Source organism: Protopterus annectens, chromosome 9.part0, assembly GCF_019279795.1.
Source record: "Protopterus annectens isolate FY-2018-M chromosome 9.part0, PAN1.0, whole genome shotgun sequence".
In the NCBI taxonomy this organism is placed as follows: domain Eukaryota; kingdom Metazoa; phylum Chordata; order Ceratodontiformes; family Protopteridae; genus Protopterus; species Protopterus annectens.
Genome location: NC_056743.1, coordinates 219,495,370 through 219,519,381, shown reverse-complemented (window position 1 = coordinate 219,519,381; position 24,012 = coordinate 219,495,370). Strand labels below are relative to the sequence as shown.

At 35.2% G+C, this 24,012-nt stretch overlaps 1 protein-coding gene across 2 annotated transcripts in view; it reads left to right on the top strand.

Annotated features, from left to right (window-relative positions):
- Nucleotides 1–24,012, top strand: part of LOC122811144 (ethanolamine kinase 1-like) — a 1,165,171-nt gene that overhangs the window by 684,934 nt on the left and 456,225 nt on the right. For both annotated transcript variants that reach the window (XM_044082778.1, XM_044082779.1), the window contains exon 5: nt 7,139–7,222. In XM_044082778.1, coding sequence (XP_043938713.1) covers nt 7,139–7,222 — 84 coding nt within the window. The remainder of the gene's footprint in view (nt 1–7,138; nt 7,223–24,012) is intronic.

The window sequence follows — 24,012 nt, the reverse complement described above, 5'->3', positions numbered from 1 at the left end:
GAGGATAAAAAAGAACAGTTAGACAAAGATTCAGTTTATGTTAGAGGTGAAAGATACATCTTATGGAAATGGTAAAAGATACAGTTGCAAGAATAGGCATATAGGAAATGCGAGGTGAGGATATAAAAGGAATTTAGATAGAGTTAAATAGGGGGAAAGGAGATAAAGAAGTAGAGGGAGGGGAGCTGAGGAAAGTGTTGGAAGAAGAGGGACAGGAGGGGGAATATTGAAATTGGGATGTAATAGGATCTAGGTAGGAAGTATACAATTACATTTCCAGTTTTGGGAGAGGTGAGAATGGAGAAGAGATTTGAATTGTTCATAGATTGTAGTGACTCTTAGAAGGGGAGGAAGCAAGTTCCATTTTTTTGCTATAGTATAAAAAAGTAGAAGATGGCCAGGGGGTCGTTTAGGTTTATGTACTGAGAGAAGATTTTGGTGGCCTGATCTTAGGGGCCTGAGAGGAGTGTAGAAGGGCAAAATATTAGATAGTGCAGGGCAAGCAGTGGGTTTAAAAATTAGTTTGTGTGCGGTAGTAAGTTGGAGGTAATCAAGATGATTAGGGAGTTCTAGCCATTGAAGACTATGGAGGGAGATGCAATGGTGTGTAGAATGAATAGACTTAGTAGCAAATTTGGCAGTTTTGTAGTAGCAACTTTCAAGTTTTGAGGTGATAGAAGCTGTGAGGTTGGTTAAAAGAGGAGCACCATACAATAGAGATGGGAGAAGGAAGGTAGAGACGAGTGTTTGTCTTGTAGCTAATGAGAGAAAGTTAGCATTTCTGTAAAGCATTCCGAGCTTCTGATGGGTTTTTTTTATGTTTAGTTGAATATGAGTATTAAATTTCAGGTGTTCATCAATGGTAACACCAAGTAATTTGGCACAACTAACAACTTCTATTGAAGAGTGGGAGAGGCTGGTGATCTTGAAAGATGGCTTATCAAGGGGGAGTGCTTCTGGGGGGGAGAAGAGGATGATATGGGATTTATTGGCATTAAGGGAGAGATGGTTTTGAAGCATCCAATTCTCTGTAGTTGTGAAGGCCAATAGGGTTTTGGCCTGGAGCTCGGGAAGGTTAGAGGCTGAGCAGATTAAAGTGGAGTCATCTGCATATTGCACAATTTGAGAATGAGGAATTGCAGAGTGAAAATCATTGATGAAGATATTAAAGAGCATAGGTCCGAGAATAGAACCCTGAGGAACCCGGTAGAGGTAGGTAGGAAGGTAGAAGTACCCGTTTGCCATTTTACAGCTTGGGATCTATCTGAGAGATAACATTTGAACCAAGAAAGGGAATCGAGGGAGTGATTGAGGTTAGAAAGGTGGTTAAGAAGGAATGTGTGTGATACCGTGTCGAATGCCTTGGAAAGGTCAAGAAGGACGGTGGAGACAATATCTCCAGAATCACGGGAAAGGTTGACAATGTCTAAGAATGAGAGGAGAGCAGTAATGGTACTGTGGCCAAGATGGAAACCGTGTTGAGTAGGAGTGAGGAGATGGTTATTTAGGAGGTTGGGCATGAGTTGCAGGTGGATACATTTTTCAAGTACTTTTGAAATTGGTGAAAGAATGGCTATTGGGCGGAAATTAGAAATGCTATTATTTTTGCCTCCTTTATGAAGGGGCAGAATGTAGGCAGCTCGCCATAGTTTGGGAACATGATTCCTGGATGGATCTATTGATGAGAATGCTGATGGGTATGGCGATACCATCTGCTGCGAGCTTGAGAATGAGTGATGGGATATTGTCGGGGGCATTGGAGCATGGCTTGAGTTTGGAACGAAGTTTTTTGATGCAGGTGGTTGACACAGGTTTTAGATAAAAAGTGGGAGGGGGTTTAGGGGAGCAGGAGTGGGGAGAGGAAGGGGAAGAAGGCTTAGGGGTAGGGCAGGGGGTGGAATTGGAGAAGGATTTGGTCAGTTCAGCTATGGAGCTGGTAAAGAAGGAGTTAAAAAGGGTTGCAATTTCTGTGTCAGTCTTATTGTTGTCTGGACAGGGATTGGATTTAGTACTGGGGTGTAAGAGGGAGTTGATGGAATTCCAAAATTTTTTGGGATTGTTTGAGAGGGTAGACTGTAGTTTGGTGTAGTACGATTTTTTATCTTTTGTGATAAATTTTTTGGTGAGATTGCGGAGTTGCTTAAATTGAAGGAATGAAGCTGGGTGTTTATTTTTATTGTAGAGTTTCCATGTTATGTCTCTTTGTAGCATGAGAGTTTTAGTGTCCTTAGTTAGCTAAGGGGCAGAGTTGTATTTTATTCATTTTGTTCGAGGTGGAGCATGGGAGTTTAGGATATTAAGGAAGGTAGTATTGAAGACTTCTAAATACATAAAATATGCAGGTGTTTCCTTTACAGGGATTTGATCTTGCTTGCTAATCTTTGCTCCCATTTTTCTTATTTTATAAATTAGTAATAATAAAAATGTTAGGCTTACCTTACAACTCCTGGATCCTGGTAATTGCAAAGACAGAAAATAACTGTAGTAATCCACACACCATACAGGAAGGGAAAGGTAGGAAGTCTGTCAGCATGCAGCAACAGAGGAGAGGTTTTGATCAGCCTTTTCCCACAACACCCCCTTGCTGTTGTCCCTGCATGAGCTCAAATGTTACAGTGCCAGCATCGTGGTCTGGATAACAGGGAGGATATGTACTGTGTCCAGAAATGACCACTCTTTCGGACCCTCTGAAGGTACTTTCACACAATCACTCTGTTAAGTCCCAGTGTTCTTTGGGCTCACTAATTTATTTTAACAACACATACCTGTATGTCCTATCATGTGGTAGACTCATGAATTTGTTTTAACAGTATATAGTCTACATCCCAAACATGCTATGGGCTCATGAACTTGTTGTATAGTCCATGTCGTAGTCATGTGGTGGACTCATGAACTTGTTTTAACTTTACAGTCTACGTCCCAATCATGTGGCGGGCTCATGAACTTGTTTTAACTTTAGAATCTATGCCCCAATCATACGGTGAGCTCATGAACTTGTTTTAACTTTATTTTTAACTTTTTCTTTCCTTTCTCTCATACATTCATACATTGACAGAATAAAAACATCTCTCATACTTCTTACCTTTCAGTCCTGAGGGTACCACCCTCAACACAAGGTGCCTTCTTGTGTTAATGTGTCCTTTACTTTATGTGCACATACATTTACTATACTCATTTACTGTGGGGTCCACCCACTATTACTTGTATATCTTACAACTACTCAGTCAAACAAAAACACAGTCATGCACTTATACTACAAACACAGATGCGCTTATACTACAAACATAGTCATGCACTTACATTTATTAATGGAACTGCCAAATTTGCTGCAAATACCCCCCCCCCCAAAGACTCACCACTGCATATCCCTAATAGATCTTAAATGTCTTGATCTATCACACTACCGTTATTCATAAATTAATACACTGTTATGAAAACTGTCCATCTCTTCAAAGTACAATGCAACCTTATAGTACAAGCAGAACCCTCAAATCCAGCAAGAAAATGCTACTCTCTGTCACAAAATCAAATAATTCTGCTGGTCACATTATTATCATGTTACAGAAATCTGAAACTCTACCTCCTTAGAACTAAGACAAATAGACAAACTACATTTCTTTAGGACATCAGTGTAAAAGATGATTAGATAAATGTCTGTGCTTCTGCACTACTCCAGGACAGCATATACATGTTACCCCTCATAAACATTTTCCACTCGCATTTATTGCTAATCTCCATCTTAACCATATACATCCATCCTTTCCTGCCCTCCCTATCTCATGTAACATCTCTGTCTCTGTACCACTGTCTCACGTTCCACTGCATACTAATATTCTTTATAAAACAATAACATCAAAAGCAATAAGCTCTTCTACAAATTTTAACCTACTTATTTTACTCCTAAAAACTCCATTTTTGCAATAGTGAAATTATAACATCCAAACATATTTCAAAAATATCTCCAAAAATGTATATCCTCACTCTATCCAGTAACTGTACATCATACCGCTCAACCTCTTACTGCAAGAAATCTGGACAAGACCATAAATAAAAAAAAAAAAAAATAGTGGGACAAAGGCCCAAAAATGAGGACAAATTTTAAATATTGCTCTTACAAACTTAGAAAGTTGATAGAATAACAGGTTTTGCATTAGCATGAATTTTCTGGAGGGTATAAAACCTAAAACTCAAATGTATGTCATCATTTTCTATCTTCAGTCTTTAATGGTTTGCCACTAATTTGCCAGGAAACCACACTTTTATGAAAAACAGACCAAAAATATGAGTCAAAAATCTGGACATTCTGCGAAAATCTGTACAGTTCAGAGGTGTGCTGTACATATTCAGTTTTGATACATACTGTGATATTTCAACTGTAAATCATAAATTGTAAATACAAGTTAATGTACATACATAGCTGATTCACAATGAAAAATGTCACGATCTTATAATAAATGACTGTAGACTGAACATCTTCTGTATTTTGTAACTGTAAAAACTGTACAGCTCACTTGTCCTTGTACAATAAAAAACTCCTACTATGTTAGTTTATGTAAGTATTTTGTAATGTTCTCTGTACTTATATCTGTAATAATTGTGGAGTTTTTCTCCTGGGCCTCCACTGAAAATTATATGAGTCCTAGTCAGACTTTATCTGTATACAAAGATAAAAACATAAATGAATAAATCTCTGACCCTGACTTCATCTCAGAAAAAACCTAGTTGGATTATTTATTTTATTTATTTAGTTAGTTAATGCACTTTATTAACCAGATAGGAGGTCTAGGCCAGAGATACTTTCAGCAATTACCAGAGCCCCAGAGGGTCTGAAAACTACACATTAATTACATACAATATTTAACAAATGAATAAAACAAACAGAAAGAAGAATAAAATGACATTGGGGAGTCTGCAAATCAATGTTCATAAGAAGTTGTTTACATTAAAATTTTCATAGATTCACAGGTTCATAGATAAGTACCAGTTAAGCTGTTATCACAGGCCATTTTAAGTCTAGTTAGTTTCCCTTTTTGTGTTAAATTTATTCCATCCCATTTGGTTAGAGACTGGACTTAACCCTTCCATGGTGTAATAATTATATATTATCCCTAATATGAATAACTTGGATCACGTGATCAATAATTTGAAAGGACCCATGAATGAGATAAATCATATAGGAGTTTTCTATGCCCATTAGTGGTTTACTTGGCAGTCCTGGGATAAATTTTGTTTCCCATTCATAGATCTAAGTTGTGCTTGAATATGGACAGGGATGAACTTTGTTTTATGTAGTTGGGGAGTCTGTTCCAGGATAGCTGTATCCTCTGTGAGATAACCCTGTCCATCCAAACTATTTTTTTTTTTGTTACCCAAAAGGTTCAGATCCCTAGACCAAGTATTTCTGATGCCATTTCACTTGCTGATGTGCAGCAAATTCATTAGTAATGGGTCGCAATATGCCTTTTATGCCAGACACAGGTCACCTCTTACCAGTCTGTAGTATACAGAGAATAGTGACAGGGTTTTGAGTGCATCCATATAGTCATTCTGATAAAGTTGTTTATTTCCCATGTTCTGGTTAAAGCTGCCTTTTTGACTGTTTTACTTTCACACTCAGGAGCCAAATAATAATTGCACTAATAACAGCATAGCAATTATTATCATGCCATGTCAACGCACCTCTGTGCTATGAGTATGTATTGGATTCATGACCTTTGCTTTACATTAACAATGTCATTTACATAACTCACCATTATTATCTGTTTACACTTTCACTGGGAAAACTAGAGTTGTTAATACTTAGGTGAAATGTTGCATCACATATTAAGAAAAAAATGACATCTGCGCATTAGGTCCTTATGGACACCTTGCTGAGAGTATAAATATAGTGCACCTTCTAAATATTTGCGAAAGATTTTACAAAATGTAAAACTATTAAAAACTCGAACAAGTAAAGCAAATCATTTTCAAGATATATCATTTCTGATTCATTTTAATCTGCTGTAGCCGTTGCTTCAATTCCAAATTGTATCTTCTTCTTCTTCTTTTGTTTTTTTCCCGGTTAGGGGTCACCTCAGCGGATCACCTGTAAGCTCATGATTGGCAGTGGAGTTTGACAGTGTCGAGTTGCCAACCCAGCACCCAACCTTCCACAGAAGGCACACACACACACGTACTCACACCTAGGGCCAATTTAGACTGTCCAGTCCACCTGCAGCATGTCTTTGGGATATGGGAGGAAACCGGAGCACCCAGAGGAAACCCACGTGACCACAGGGAGGACATGCAGACTCCACACAGAAGGCACCCCAGCTGAGAATCAAACCGGAGATCCTCTTGCTGTGAGGTGACAATGCTAACCACTGCACCACAGTGGCCGCCCTCTACACCACCGTGGCCGCCCTTTCAATTCCATATTGTATCATCACTAAATAACCTTCTTTCATGAAATCAGAAAGGGAAATCATGTAGTCGGCATTTGGTTCTGACCACAGTGCATGGCTCTGAAGTAATATAGTTCATGTTATAACTGTGTATGATATCCATCCAGTAATGTTGACCTCAAGGATAAGAATTTAAAGTGTAATTTATAGAGGTAAAATTGCAAGTACTAAACAGATAAAATGCATAAAAACATAATAAATGTTCTAACTCTGAGCCTTTCATTCTGATTCTTTCCTTTGAGGCATTACAAGTCTATTTAACTTTGCTTCAGTGATGTAAACTGTGATGGTATTATTTCTGCCTCAGCTACATTTCTGCATACGTACTAAGTTGAAATAGTTCCCATGAGAAAATTCAAGGCATTTGTAGCAAAATCATGCTAATGCTAGCATTGTTTATATGGATGACTTGTATTTCCCACAGTTTTTGTGAATATGAAAGCACAGAAGTAGTGAAAAAGTGATGTCTTTGTAAATATGAAAATATCAGTTAGTATTACATTCCTCTCATCATTGCTGCATCCCATTTAATATACATCACTCTGTATGTTAGAACTCTTTGTTCATATGGAGCTGTAGCGTTCGTTTTTTAATTTAAGATGTTTTAACAGCAGCACATTAATCTGACTGACTACATAAAGCTGTGTGTATTCTTTGTAACAAAATTATTACTGTTCTTATTATTTTTTCATCAGGATTCGTTAGATTCATTGACTATGAATATACAGGGTATAATTACCAAGCATATGACATCGGCTGCCATTTTAATGAATTTGCAGGTATGTAATTTCTTTGAAGTAATGAAACGATAGACTTTTATGTTATTAAAAATCTATTATGCAGTAGTGCCTTACAGAAAGAGACACCTTGCACTGTGCTAGTAGCATATACAGTAGTTTATTTAGAATACTTTATATTGAATAATGGCAGGCTATAAGAATAAGTATGTTATTTGTTTGGAAATGGTGTTGAAGATGCCATACAAGTTGTTCTGACGTTGTGAATATGTAATTTAAATTCCCTCTTTTATAGCATATTCATTTGAGACTATTAATGGCAACACTGTTCTATATGGATTTTGCTTGGGGATATATAAATGTATAACATTTCTTGAAAAAATGAAAATATGCACCTTTGAAGGTTAATTTGCATAAATATTTGAATTTGTATTCCTATGATAGTCACATTTATTGTGTACAATTGTCCTGACTTGCTATATAGAGTTGCAACCCTGTCACACACTTTTAGGAGCACTGAAGAAAATAAAATTGCTCATATTTTAATCATTACTGAAACCTCTTTCATCATACCTACATATAACACTGGCTTTTAATGTCCACCAAAAACTAGTTTCTACAGTTAATAACTATACAACAGGATGACTCTGAAAGGACAGCCTGCACAAAACCAGCATCTTCATAATGGGCTGCAGATTAATGATATATGATGCACACAACAGAATTCACTACTGTTCATCAGCACCATAGATCATTATTCACAGTTATCAGGTACCCCCAAGACAACAGACATTAGGTACTTCATGTAGAAATATAATCTGAATGGTAAATGTTTTGATTACAGAATATAAATATAAATATAAAGAAGGCAACAGCTTATACTTCAGGTTCCCTGCATTTAATCAATAAGACCTGTTGGGACTTAATGCAATGAGGTATGATTCAGAATCAGAAAAGATTCTTGGCCATTCTACATTTCAGAATTTATTGCTGCATTCCCATTTTTTATGTTATTATATTGATAGTGTACATTCACTGATCCTTAACTTCTTTTGAAGCATAAAAGAAGTCCAGCTACATTCAGAACAGAGAAAATACTGTTGCTGAATGGATTGGCCCAGACTTCATTTCAGTTGAGATGAAAAAAAATCCATACTTTGGTGATCGTACTCCATCAGTTTGTATAATTTACAATAATTCAGAACGAAGACAGATGAGCATGCATAAAAAGATAGTAACTCCAATAACGTAGATTAATGCGCATCAAAGAATTAGCAAAACATATGTACAAGAACTAGTGTTTTTTGAGCAAATGCAGCCGAAGAAACCTTTACTGAAGATACAAATATTTAATATATAATTAACATGGAATCATGAATACTTCTGAAATAGTGAATATTCTGCCATGGAAGTGCAAAGATATTATCAGACTTACATTTTAAAGAAGTATACCTGCAGGGGAACCCACAGGATTTTTTGCAGGAGTGTGCAAACCCAGAGCCTTATCATGCAGCCCCCCCCCACGCACACACAGCCATGCCAGTGCCCCATTACTTGGCTATTTGTCTCCAGTTGCCATAAACACTGTTCAAACCTCTCAGTATGCATACTGTTTTATGCTTTACTTCTACAATGATTACAAGTATTTGGATTTAATTTACAACTTTTATTTCAAATTTTATAGCACAAACACTGATAGACATTTGCTAAACAAAGCAAAACTAAACAGTCTTACAATGAAAACAGACTTAGCACTAAAACTTCTCTACCTTTGAAACTTGCATTCACTGAAACAGCATTGAAACCAGCATTCAAAGAAAATGCATCTGGCCAGTGGTGGGTTAAGTTTACCTTTGGGCTGTTTTTAAATCATAGGTCCCTTCCACACATTTCTGGGACCGTGCAGAATTTCTTTGATTCACCTTCCTCAATTATAATATATAATAATTGAATTATGTCCCTTGTATAATACAGCACCACTTGTTAGAGTGTGTTTTAAATTTATAGTTTTGTACATTTTTCCAGTAAGCAATGAAACAAAACATATGAACCAATAATGACAAACTGCCCAATTCAGAACATTTCAACCATAAAAGGCCACTCAGACTTCTGCCATTACAATCCACCAATATCAGTCAATATGCACAATGTCTGCAGAAGAAAAAGTCATCTAAATAATTCCACATTAAAGAGATCTAAAGCTAATAAAAAGGTTGTTGCTAGAAAACAACTTTATATTTCATGTTTCATCTACAAATGCAGTGCCTGCTGCCCTTGAAGAATAACTTGCCTGTTACATTAAAAAATGGTAAGCTGGTAATATTGTAATAGGGAATGGGTGGCAAGCTGAAAAACAGGTTAATAGTTACCAGACATCTCATCCAAAGGCAGTCATACTCATAAGTGCAGCACCCCACCCCCTTAAAACACAAATCTACATTCTTTGGAAGTAGAACCTAGATCACTGTACATCAAGATGCAAGTATGCTACCTGCTCTGCTACTAACACTGCTTTAAAATTCTATACCACAATAGTGATGCCATTTGCTAAACAAAACAGTTGCACATTTTAAGCAGACTTAGCATGAGTAGTAATAAACTTCTCTTCCCTTGAAGCTCACACTTCCTTGAAAATGCACTTGAAAATAAATTCCACCAGCTAAGTCTAACTAGGGCATTTTGCTATCACATACACACACACACACACACACACACACACACACACACACACACACACACACACACACACACACACACACACACGCACACTTCAACCTCTTAGTGCAAGAAATTTGGACAAAGCCTAATATAAGCAGGACAGATAACAAATATTGCTATCATGAACTTAGAAAATTGCTAGAATAACAGGATTTGTTTTAGTATGCACCTTGGTACTTCCTTATTATACGGGCCTTCACAAAATGAGCAGATTTCACTTAAACTTCACTCATGTAGGATAACTCTCAAAAGTCAAGCATGGTCAATGCGCTAAACTGATAAGTCATCCATACTTGAATAGTTGTTTTAAAATAATACAATGTTATTTTTTGCATTTTTAGAGTATGCAGTTCTAAGGAAAAAACATAGCTTTAGCTGCTATTCAAAAGAGACACTCTAGGAAAGGTAGCTGTTTGTGGCATTATTGCTAAAGGAATGAAACGCGATCAAACAATCTGATGTTGGTTCTACAAATTGTTGATGATATTGGGTTAGATAAGCAAGAGAACAGTCAAATCTGCGAAGCATGTAATGATAGTGCACGTCAATGATGCTTCTAGTAATATATACAGCTATCAGTTTAACGTGTAATGATACTGCACGTCAGTAATGCTTCTAGTAATGTATACAGCTATCAGTTTAACATGTAATGATACTGCATGTTAGTGATGCTTCTAGTAATATATACAGCTATCAGTTTAACGTGTAATGATACTGCATGTTAGTGATACTTCTAGTAATATATACAGCTATCAGTTTAACGTGTAATGATACTGCATGTCAGTGATGCTTCTAGTAATATATACAGCTATCAGTTTAACGTGTAATGATACTGCATCTTAGTGATGCTTCTAGTAATATATACGGCTATCAGTTTAACGTGTAATGATACTGCATGTTAGTGATGCTTCTAGTAATATATACAGCTATCAGTTTAACGGGTAATGATACTGCACGTCAAAGATGCTTCTAGTAATATATACAGCTATCAGTTTAACTTGTAATGATACTGCAGGTTAGTGATGCTTCTAGTAATATACACAGCTATCAGTTTAATGTGTAATGATACTGCATGTCAGTGATGCTTCTAGTAATAAATACAACTATCAGTTTAACGTGTAATGATACTGCTTGTTAGTGATGGTTCTACTAATATATACAGCTATTACTTTAACGTGTAATGATAATGCACGTCAGTGATGCTTCTAGTAATATATACAGCTATCAGTTTAAAGTGTAATGATACTGCATGTTCGTGAGGCTTCTAGTAATATATACAGCTATCAGTTTAACGTGTAATGATACTGCATCTTAGTGATGCTTCTAGTAATATATACGGCTATCAGTTTAACATGTAATGATACTGCATCTTAGTGATGCTTCTAGTAATATATACGGCTATCAGTTTAACGTGTAATGATACTGCACGTCAGTGATGCTTCTAAGAATATATACAGCTATCAGTTTAACGTGTAATGATACTGCATGTTAGTGATGCTTCTAGTAATATATACAGCTATCAGTTTAACGTGTAGTGATACTGCACGTCAGTGATGCTTCTAGTAATATATACAGCTATCAGTTCAACGTGTAATGATACTGCATGTTAGTGATGCTTCTAGTAATATACACAGCTATCAGTTTAACGTGTAGTGATACTGCACGTCAGTGATGCTTCTAGTAATATATACAGCTATCAGTTTAACGTGTAATGTTACTGCATGTTAGTGATGCTTCTAGTAATATATACAGCTATCAGTTTAACGTGTAATGATACTGCACGTCAGTGATGCTTCTAGTAATATATACAGCTATCAGTTTAACATGTAATGATACTGCACGTCAGTGATGCTTCTAGTAATATATACAGCTATCAGTTTAACGTGTAATGTTACTGCATGTTAGTGATGCTTCTAGTAATATATACAGCTATCAGTTTAACGTGTAATGATACTGCACATCAGTGATGCTTCTAGTAATATATACAGCTATCAGTTTAACGTGTAATGATACTGCACATTAGTGTTGCTTCTAGTAATATATACAGCTATCAGTTTAACGTGTAATGATACCGCACGTCAGTGATGCTTCTAGTAATATATACAGCTATCAGTTTACTGTGTAATGATACTGCACGTCAGTGATGCTTCTAGGAATATATACAGCTATCAGTTTAACGTGTAATGATACTGCATGTTAGTGATGCTTCTAGTAATATATACAGCTATCATTTTAACGTGTAGTGATACTGCACGTCAGTGATGCTTCTAGTAATATATACAGCTATCAGTTTAACGTGTAATGATACGGCATGTTAGTGATGCTTCTAGTAATATATACAGCTATCAGTTTAAAGTGTAATGATAGTGCACGTCAGTGATGCTTCTAGTAATATATACAGCTATCAGTTTAATGTGTAGTGATACCGCACGTCAGTGATGCTTCTAGGAATATATACAGCTATCAGTTTAACGTGTAATGATACTGCATGTTACTGATGCTTCTAGTAATATACACAGCTATCAGTTTAACGTGTAGTGATACTGCACGTCAGTGATGCTTCTAGTAATATATACAGCTATCAGTTTAACGTGTAATGATACTGCATGTTAGTGATGCTTCTAGTAATATATACAGCTATCAGTTTAACGGGTAATGATACTGCACGTCAAAGATGCTTCTAGTAATATATACAGCTATCAGTTTAACTTGTAATGATACTGCAGGTTAGTGATGCTTCTAGTAATATATACAGCTATCAGTTTAATGTGTAATGATACTGCATGTCAGTGATGCTTCTAGTAATATATACAGCTATCAGTTTGACGTGTAATGATACTGCATGTTAGTGATGCTTCTACTAATATATACAGCTATTACTTTAACGTGTAATGATAATGCACGTCAGTGATGCTTCTAGTAATATATACAGCTATCAGTTTAAAGTGTAATGATACTGCATGTTCGTGAGGCTTCTTGTGATATATACAGCTATCAGTTTAATGTGTAATGATACTGCATCTTAGTGATGCTTCTAGTAATATAAACGGCTATCAGTTTAACGTGTAATGATACTGCATCTTAGTGATGCTTCTAGTAATATATACGGCTATCAGTTTAATGTGTAATGATACTGCACGTCAGTGATGCTTCTAGGAATATATACAGCTATCAGTTTAACGTGTAATGATACTGCATGTTAGTGATGCTTCTAGTAATATATACAGCTATCAGTTTAACGTATAGTGATACTGCACGTCAGTGATGCTTCTAGTAATATATACAGGTATCAGTTCAACGTGTAATGATACTGCATGTTAGTGATGCTTCTAGTAATATACACAGCTATCAGTTTAACGTGTAGTGATACTGCACGTCAGTGATGCTTCTAGTAATATATACAGCTATCAGTTTAACGTGTAATGTTACTGCATGTTAGTGATGCTTCTAGTAATATATACAGCTATCAGTTTAACTTGTAATGATACTGCACGTCAGTGATGCTTCTAGTAATATATACAGCTATCAGTTTAACATGTAATGATACTGCACGTCAGTGATGCTTCTAGTATTATATACAGCTATCAGTTTAATGTGTAATGTTACTGCATGTTAGTGATGCTTCTAGTAATATGTACAGCTATCAGTTTAACATGTAATGATACTGCACATCAGTGATGCTTCTAGTAATATATACAGCTATCAGTTTAACGTGTAATGATACTGCACATTAGTGTTGCTTCTAGTAATATATACAGCTATCAGTTTAACGTGTAATGATACCGCACGTCAGTGATGCTTATAGTAATATATACAGCTATCAGTTTACTGTGTAATGATACTGCACGTCAGTGATGCTTCTAGGAATATATACAGCTATCAGTTTAACGTGTAATGATACTGCATGTTAGTGATGCTTCTAGTAATATATACAGCTATCAGTTTAACGTGTAGTGATACTGCACGTCAGTGATGCTTCTAGTAATATATACAGCTATCAGTTTAACGTGTAATGATACTGCATGTTAGTGATGCTTCTAGTAATATATACAGCTATCAGTTTAACGTGTAATGATAGGGCACGTCAGTGATGCTTCTAGTAATATATACAGCTATCAGTTTAACGTGTAGTGATACTGCACGTCAGTGATGCTTCTAGGAATATATACAGCTATCAGTTTAACGTGTAATGATACTGCATGTTAGTGATACTTCTAGTAATATATACAGCTATCAGTTTAACGTGTAATGATAGTGCACGTCAGTGATGCTTCTTGTAATATATACAGCTATCAGTTTAACGTGTAGTGATACTGCACGTCAGTGATGCTTCTAGTAATATATACAGCTATCAATTTAACGTGTAGTGATACTGCATGTTAGTGATGCTTCTAGTAATATATACAGTTATCAGTTTAACGTGTAGTGATACTGCATGTTAGTGATGCTTCTAGTAATATTTACAGCTATCAGTTTAACGTGTAAATATACTGCTTGTTAGTGATGCTTCTAGTAATATATACAGCTATCAGTTTAACGTGTAATGATACTGCACGTCAGTGATGCTTCTAGTAATATATACAGCTATCAGTTTAACGGGTAATGATACTGCATGTTAGTGATGCTTCTAGTAATATATACAGCTATCAGTTTAACGTGTAATGATACTGCATGTTAGTGATGCTTCTAGTAATATATACAGCTATCAGTTTAACGTGTAATGATACTGCACATCAGTGATGCTTCTAGTAATATATACAGCTATCAGTTTAACGTGTACTGATACTGCACATTAGTGTTGCTTCTAGTAATATATACAGCTATCAGTTTAATGTGTAATGATACTGCATGTTAGTGATGCTTCTTGTAATATATACAGCTATCAGTTTAATGTGTAATGATACTGTTGTCAGTGATGCTTCTAGTAATATATACAGCTATCAGTTTAACGTGTAATGATACTGCACATCAGTGATGCTTCTAGTAATACATACAGCTATCAGTTTAACGTTTAATGATACTGCACGTCAATGATGCTTCTAGTATTATATACAGCTATCAGTTTAACGTGTAATGATACTGCAGGTTAGTGATGCTTCTAGTAATATATACAGCTATCAGTTTAACGTGTAATGATACTTCATGTTAGTGATACTTCTAGTAATATATACAGCTATCAGTTTAACGTGTAATGATACTGCATGTTAGTGATGCTTCTAGTAATATATACAGCTATCAGTTTAACGTGTAATAATACTGCACGTCAGTGATTCTTCTAGTAATATATACAGCTATCAGTTTAACGTGTAATGATACTGCATCTTAGTGATGCTTCTAGTAATATATACGGCTATCAGTTTAATGTGTAATGATACTGCACGTCAGTGATGCTTCTAGGAATATATACAGCTATCAGTTTAACGTGTAATGATACTGCATCTTAGTGATGCTTCTAGTAATATATACGGATATCAGTTTAACGTGTAATGATACTGCATCTTAGTGATGCTTCTAGTAATATATACGGCTATCAGTTTAATGTGTAATGATACTGCACGTCAGTGATGCTTCTAGGAATATATACAGCTATCAGTTTAATGTGTAATGATACTGCATGTTAGTGATGCTTCTAGTAATATATACAGCTATCAGTTTAACGTGTAGTGATACTGCACGTCAGTGATGCTTCTAGTAATATATACAGGTATCAGTTCAACATGTAATGATACTGCATGTTAGTGATGCTTCTAGTAATATACACAGCTATCAGTTTAACGTGTAGTGATACTGCACGTCAGTGATGCTTCTAGTAATATATACAGCTATCAGTTTAACATGTAATGATACTGCACGTCAGTGATGCTTCTAGTAATATATACAGCTATCAGTTTAATGTGTAATGTTACTGCATGTTAGTGATGCTTCTAGTAATATATACAGCTATCAGTTTAACTTGTAATGATACTGCACATCAGTGATGCTTCTAGTAATATATACAGCTATCAGTTTAACGTGTAATGATACTGCACATTAGTGATGCTTCTAGTAATATATACAGCTATCAGTTTAACGTGTAATGATACCGCACGTCAGTGATGCTTCTAGTAATATATACAGCTATCAGTTTACTGTGTAATGATACTGCACGTCAGTGATGCTTCTAGGAATATATACAGCTATCAGTTTAACGTGTAATGATAGTGCACGTCAGTGATGCTTCTAGTAATATATACAGCTATCAGTTTAACGTGTAATGATAGTGCATGTCAGTGATGCTTCTAGTAATATATACAGCTATCAGTTTAACGTGTAATGATACTGCATGTTAGTGATGCTTCTAGTAATATATACAGCTATCAGTTTAATGTGTAATGATACTGCATGTCATTGATGCTTCTAGTAATATATACAGCTATCAGTTTAACGTGTAGTGATACTGCACGTCAGTGATGCTTCTAGGAATATATACAGCTATCAGTTTAACGTGTAATGATACTGCATGTTAGTGATACTTCTAGTAATATATACAGCTATCAGTTTAACGTGTAATGATAGTGCACGTCAGTGATGCTTCTAGTAATATATACAGCTATCAGTTTAACGTGTAATGATAGTGCATGTCAGTGATGCTTCTAGTAATATATACAGCTATTAGTTTAACGTGTAATGATACTGCATGTTAGTGATGCTTCTAGTAATATATACAGCTATCAGTTTAATGTGTAATGATACTGCATGTCATTGATGCTTCTAGTAATATATACAGCTATCAGTTTAACGTGTAGTGATACTGCACGTCAGTGATGCTTCTAGGAATATATACAGCTATCAGTTTAACGTGTAATGATACTGCATGTTAGTGATACTTCTAGTAATATATACAGCTATCAGTTTAACGTGTAATGATAGTGCACGTCAGTGATGCTTCTAGTAATATATACAGCTATCAGTTTAACGTGTAGTGATACTGCACGTCAGTGATGCTTCTAGTAATATATACAGCTATCAGTTTAACGTGTAATGATACTGCATGTTAGTGATGCTTCTAGTAATATATACAGTTATCAGTTTAACGTGTAGTGATACTGCATGTTAGTGATGCTTCTAGTAATATATACAGCTATCAGTTTAACGTGTAGTGATACTGCACGTCAGTGATGCTTCTAGTAATATATACAGCTATCAGTTTAACGTGTAAATATACTGCTTGTTAGTGATGCTTCTAGTAATATATACAGCTATCAGTTTAACGTGTAATGATACTGCTCGTCAGTGATGCTTCTAGTAATATATACAGCTATCAGTTTAACGGGTAATGATACTGCATGTTAGTGATGCTTCTAGTAATATATACAGCTATCAGTTTAACTTGTAATGATACTGCATGTTAGTGATGCTTCTAGTAATATCTACAGCTATCAGTTTAACATGTAATGATACTGCACATCAGTGATGCTTCTAGTAATATATACAGCTATCAGTTTAACGTGTAATGATACTGCACATTAGTGTTGCTTCTAGTAATATATACAGCTATCAGTTTAATGTGTAATGATACTGCATGTTAGTGATGCTTCTAGTAATATATACAGCTATCAGTTTAATGTGTAATGATACTGTTGTCAGTGATGCTTCTAGTAATATATACAGCTATCAGTTTAACGTGTAATGATACTGCACATCAGTGATGCTTCTAGTAATATATACAGCTATCAGTTTAACGTTTAATGATACTGCACGTCAATGATGCTTCTAGTATTATATACAGCTATCAGTTTAACGTGTAATGATACTGCAGGTTAGTGATGCTTCTAGTAATATATACAGCTATCTGTTTAACGTGTAATGATACTTCATGTTAGTGATACTTCTAGTAATATATACAGCTATCAGTTTAACGTGTAATGATACTGCATGTTAGTGATGCTTCTAGTAATATATACAGCTATCAGTTTAACGTGTAATAATACTGCACGTCAGTGATGCTTCTAGTAATATATATACAGCTATCAGTTTAACGTGTAATGATACTTCATGTTAGTGATGCTTCTAGTAATATATACAGCTATCAGTTTAACGTGTAATGATACTGCATGTCAGTGATACTTCTAGTAATATATACAGCTATCAGTTTAACGTGTAGTGATACTGCACGTCAGTGATGCTTCCAGTAATATATACAGCTATCAGTTTAACATGTAATGATACTGCATGTTAGTGATGCTTCTAGTAATATATACAGCTATCAGTTTAACGTGTAATGTTACTGCATGTTAGTGATACTTCTAGTATTAAATACAGCTATCAGTTTAACGTGTAGTGATACTGCACGTCAGTGATGCTTCTAGTAATATATACAGCTATCAGTTTAACATGTAATGATACTGCATGTTAGTGATGCTTCTAGTAATATATACAGCTATCAGTTTAACGTGTAATGATACTGCACGTCAGTGATGCTTCTAGTAATATATACAGCTATCAGTTTAACGTGTAATGATACTGCATGTTAGTGATACTTCTAGTAATATATACAGCTATCAGTTTAACGTGTAATGATACTGCATGTTAGTGATACTTCTAGTAATATATACAGCTATCAGTTTAATGTGTAGTGATACTGCACATCAGTGATGCTTCTAGTAATATATACAGCTATCAGTTTAACGTGTAATGATACTGCATGTTAGTGATGCTTCTAGTAATATATACAGCTATCAGTTTAACGTGTAATGATACTGCATGTTAGTGATGCTTCTAGTAATATATACAGCTATCAGTTTAACGTGTAATGATACTGCACGTCAGTGATGCTTCTAGTAATATATACAGCTATCAGTTTAACGTGTAATGATACTGCATGTTAGTGATGCTTCTATTAATATATACAGTTATCAGTTTAATGTGTAATGATACTGCACGTCAGTGATGCTTCTAGTAATATATACAGCTATCAGTTTAACGTGTAATGATACTGCATGTTAGTGATACTTCTAGTAATATATACAGCTATCAGTTTAACGTGTAATGATACTGCATGTTAGTGATACTTCTAGTAATATATACAGCTATCAGTTTAATGTGTAGTGATACTGCACATCAGTGATGCTTCTAGTAATATATACAGCTATCAGTTTAACGTGTAATGATACTGCATGTTAGTGATGCTTCTAGTAATATATACAGCTATCAGTTTAACGTGTAATGATACTGCACATCAATGATGCTTCTAGTAATCTACACAGCTATCAGTTTAATGTGTAGTGATACTGCACGTCAGTTATGCTTCTAGTAATATATACAGCTATCAGTTTAATGTGTAATGATACTGCATGTCAGTGATGCTTCTAGTAATATATACAGCTATCAGTTTAACATGCAATGATACTGCATGTTAGGCATGCTTCTAGTATAATATACAGCTATCAGTTTAAGACCATGATTAGAACTGACAGATGTCTCTCAGTCAATTCTTATGAAATCAAAAAATTAAAAAATAATGGGCAGATGCACTACACACTCATGCCTCTCAGCTTCTATACAAAGTCTAAAATAGTAAGAAACAAAACCCAAAGTAGTGACACATGTAACCCTGATTCACGTTAATGTTAATAAAACAAACATGCATTTTCAGATTAATAAGGATAATCAAATCAATGTCCCACTCCTCAATACACATTTGTCACTGATTTTACCTAAAATGATATACTTGTCCCTCTTCAAATGTTCAAGTAATTGACAAGTTAATCTGAGCATAGTCATGAAACAGTATAAATCATTTCACATAAGGACTTACTATTAAATGTACTGTTTATGTAAGTGTATCACCAAGGCTGCTATAATAAGGAAATACCTGCATGTTTCTAAAGGATATGACATCTAAAACTTAAATGTCTGTCATTATTTAGCAACTGCAATCCTTTTTATGAGGAATATGATGCAAAAATCTGGACATTCTTCAAAACACTGGACTGCTGAGAGGTATGACACATCTTGATCTCTTAGCACAAGAAATCTGGAGAAAGCCTGTTATAATGTTGAGGACAAAGGCCCAAAACTAGGGACACATTTAAAAACCTGCTAGAGTAACAGGATTTGTGTTAGAATGCATTTTCTGAAGGATATGAAGTCTGAAACTATAATGTATGCTATTATTTAGTAACTTTAATCCTTAGGTCATTCCATTAATTTGTCAAAAGAAGAAAAAAAGAACAGAAATTTTATGAGCAACAGATTAAAAATATAAGGTTAAAATCTGGACATTCTGTGAAAATCTGTGCAGTTGAGAGTTATGAATACATCCCCATACCTCCTTAGAAAGTGGATAGAACAACAAGGTTTGCATTAGTATGCTTTTTCTGAGTATATGAAAACTCGAAGGTCTGCCATTTTCTGACTTCAGTCCTCAATGATTTGCCAGAAAAAACACAATTTTATGAAAAACTAACCAAAAATATGAGGCAAAATTTGGAAAATTGTGAGGTATGAACCCCCCTTTTAGACATACTCATACCTCCCTCTTACTTGCATGCACACAAACACACACACACACACACACACACACACACACACACACACACACACCTACCTTTACCTACCTTCTTCTTACATACACACATACACACCCCTACCTACCTTCCTACCTATTTGTAACATCCACACACCCCTATCTATTTCTTATGCACACACACCTCTTAACCACTTAAATACACACACCCATCTTTCAGTAATAGATTTGTCCACAATCCAGATATCTATTGGAATTCAAATTCCTTTTGGGAATGGAAGATGAAGGCGTAAACCATCAGTCGCAGAGACGTAAAGTGTCTGTGCTACTTGATGCGACGCAAAGAGTGGTCTTAAAGAAGAATGCCCTTAAAAAAACTGTTTTTTTTAATTAAAAGAAGATTAATCTTCTCTTACACTTACCTGTGGCTGCCCTTGCTTACCTATGCTGAGTATTTTACACAAAGGAGGACTGCTAACAGGTCTCCGACCAAACCATCCATGTTACATAATATAATAACTACCAAGTTGCCATTACTTAAGCAAAATATAAATGGATGAGTCTTGTTTTGAAAAACATGTATTTGCCATTCTTAAACAAATTAGGTGAAAAGCACCATATCTGATAAACATTGTTAAGCCTTTTTTGCAAGTATTTGTCCATTACAACCACTTGCATTTTGTAGAACCCATACCCTTTGGAATCATGTGAAATACAAATGATTAGTATAGATGTGAGGACTGTTGAGCTGGGCTTATCTACCCACTTCTCTATTATGAGAATAAGTTGGAAATCTGTCTAAATCAAGATCTTGTCTTTCTCTATGCCAACTTAATACTTATTTCCTCTGGAAAGGGTCTATATTATAAGATTGACGGTTGAAAACATCAAACAACATATGGTCGACACTGTATGGTCGATGTCTTCAAATGTAGACCTTATAAAAAGACAAAAGAAAAAAGTACCCTAACAGGTTTAAGCAGGGGAACAAGCCCCCGTAAACTCCCCACGTGGGGGGCTGCACCCCCCACACCCCCTGCTACTTAAATATACCAACTCCGAAACTGCCCTACATTGCAGTAAATGGAAATCTCCCCTTACGGAGATTCCATTTACACGCTTGAGATTCTGAGTATTCAATATTCTCATGCTGACAATGTCAGATTTGACATTGTCGGCTTTTGAGAATATAATATAGACCATCTGGAAATGTTTTGCATTCTTCCAGGGTAAAAAGAAGTGATATGTCCACACGTAACTCTTCAGAGATTGTGACAGTCAAAATTACTCTTCAAGAAATCATTTGTGGCCTCTATGTAGGAGGCAACATTTCTGAAACACTTGAGCAGGACTTAGTAAAGCCATTAGCTACATAGTTTTAGACCTGTGGAAATCACATCACTGTACAGTATTAGAAAGGATTGGTTATAATTCCAACACACCCTAAAAGTCTCTTAACTCAAGATAATCACTGATATCCTATATAAATAAACCACAAACACAAAAAAAATAAAAAAATAAAGCTCAGCCATGGGCAATTCTATTCAGAGCTGTGAATCATCCAGGCTGCTTAGATCTCAACATCAAAACAAAATTTTCATAGCAAAATCAAATGATCATGGTGGAGACTCCTATATATGTAATCACATTTTGATACAGTATACTTTCTGAACTATGAAAGAAATCTGACCAAAAATTATTTTTGCAAAAATTAGAGACCCCTATCATCTGCCTGTAACTGCTCATGTTTTAAATGCTGACATCATTACTATAGTAACCAGTTTCATAACAAAGTAAAACAATAACTGTCATTAGTTTATCACATCATTTGTATGAATGTAAATCATCCTGTGACACTACAACTCATAGTTTTCTCTACCAGGCTTACAAATCAATCATGCACTGAAATGGCTATGCTTGTCTCTTGTATAGCAAGACTGTTTAACATTACCAAAACTTGATATTTTAACTCAACCACTTCTTGACTGATATAGCATGTGAATGCCTTTAGCCCGTAGACACTATTCGCAATTAACAGAAGCACACAGACAGTAAAAAGTCAAACCAAAAAACACAAAATTATACCAGCACCTTTTCTTCTTTATTCAGCAACAGTGATCTGGCACCTCGGCAGTTTGCCTTCAAGGATCACAGTATAACAGTTTCAGCTGACTTATATACTATACAAACAGCCACTTAACAGGATCCAATAATTTAATTACATTAATTTAAATCACTATCAGTGTATACAACCAAAAATTATTCTTTATACACTTAATTAAATATCTCAAAGTCATATAAATATACAAATATTATTTAAGCATGCAAATATACAAATATTAACACAGATTATCCATATATAGTTCATATAAAATTAAATATATAAATATGAACATAAATACAAAATATATATATTTTTTCCTGTTTCCATTACATCTGCATTTATTTTTATTGTTACACTTTATTAATCGATGTAGTAATAATTTGGAGCTTTTCTCCCCGGGCCTCTACTGAAAATGGGCATATATCCAGCTAGACTAGCCCGGTCAACAAATGTAAAATAAATAAATAAAAGAAAAGAAAAAAGTACCCTAACAGGTTTAAGCAGGGGGACAAGCCCCCCTAAACTCTACACGTGGGGGGCTGCACCCCCCACACCCCCCGCTACTTAAATATACCAACTCCGAGACCACACTACATTGCAGTAAATGGAAATCTCCCCTTACGGAGATTCCATTTACACGCTTGAGATTCTGAGTATTTGATATTCTCATGCCAACAATGTCAGATTTGACATTGTCAGCTTTTGAGAATATAATATAGACCATCTGGAAATGTTTTGCATTCTTCCAGGGTAAAAAGAAGTGATATGTCCACACGTAATTCTTTAGAGATTGTGACAGTCAAAATTACTCTTCAAGAAATCATTTGTGACCTCTATCTAGGCAACATTTCTGAAACACTTGAGCAGGACGTAGTAAAGCCATTATCTACATAGTTTTAGACATGTGGAAATCACATCACTGTACAGTATTAGAAAGGATCGGTTATAATTCCAACACATCCTAAAAGTCTCTTAACTCAAGATAATCACTGATATCCTATATAAATAAACCACAAAAACAAAAAAATTAAAAAATAAAGCTCAGCCATGGGCAATTCTATTCAGAGCTATGAATCATCCAGGCTGCTTAGATCTCAACATCAAAACAAAATGTTCACAGCAAAATCAAATAATCATGGTGGAGACCCCTATGTATGTAATCACATTTTGATACAGTATACTTTCTGAACTATGAAAGAAATCTGACCAAAAATTATTTTTGCAAAAATTAGAGACCCCTATCATCTGCCTGTAACTGCTCATGACTTAAATGCTGACATCATTACTATAGTAACCAATTTCATAACAAAGTAGAACAATAACTGTCATCAGTTTCTCACATCATTTGTATGAATGTAAATCATCCTGTGACACTACAACTCATAGTTTTCTCTACCAGGCTTACAAATCAATCACGTACTGAAATGGCTATGCTTATCTCTTGTATAGCAAGACTGTTTAACATTACCAAAACTTGATGTTTTAACTCAACCACTTCTTGAC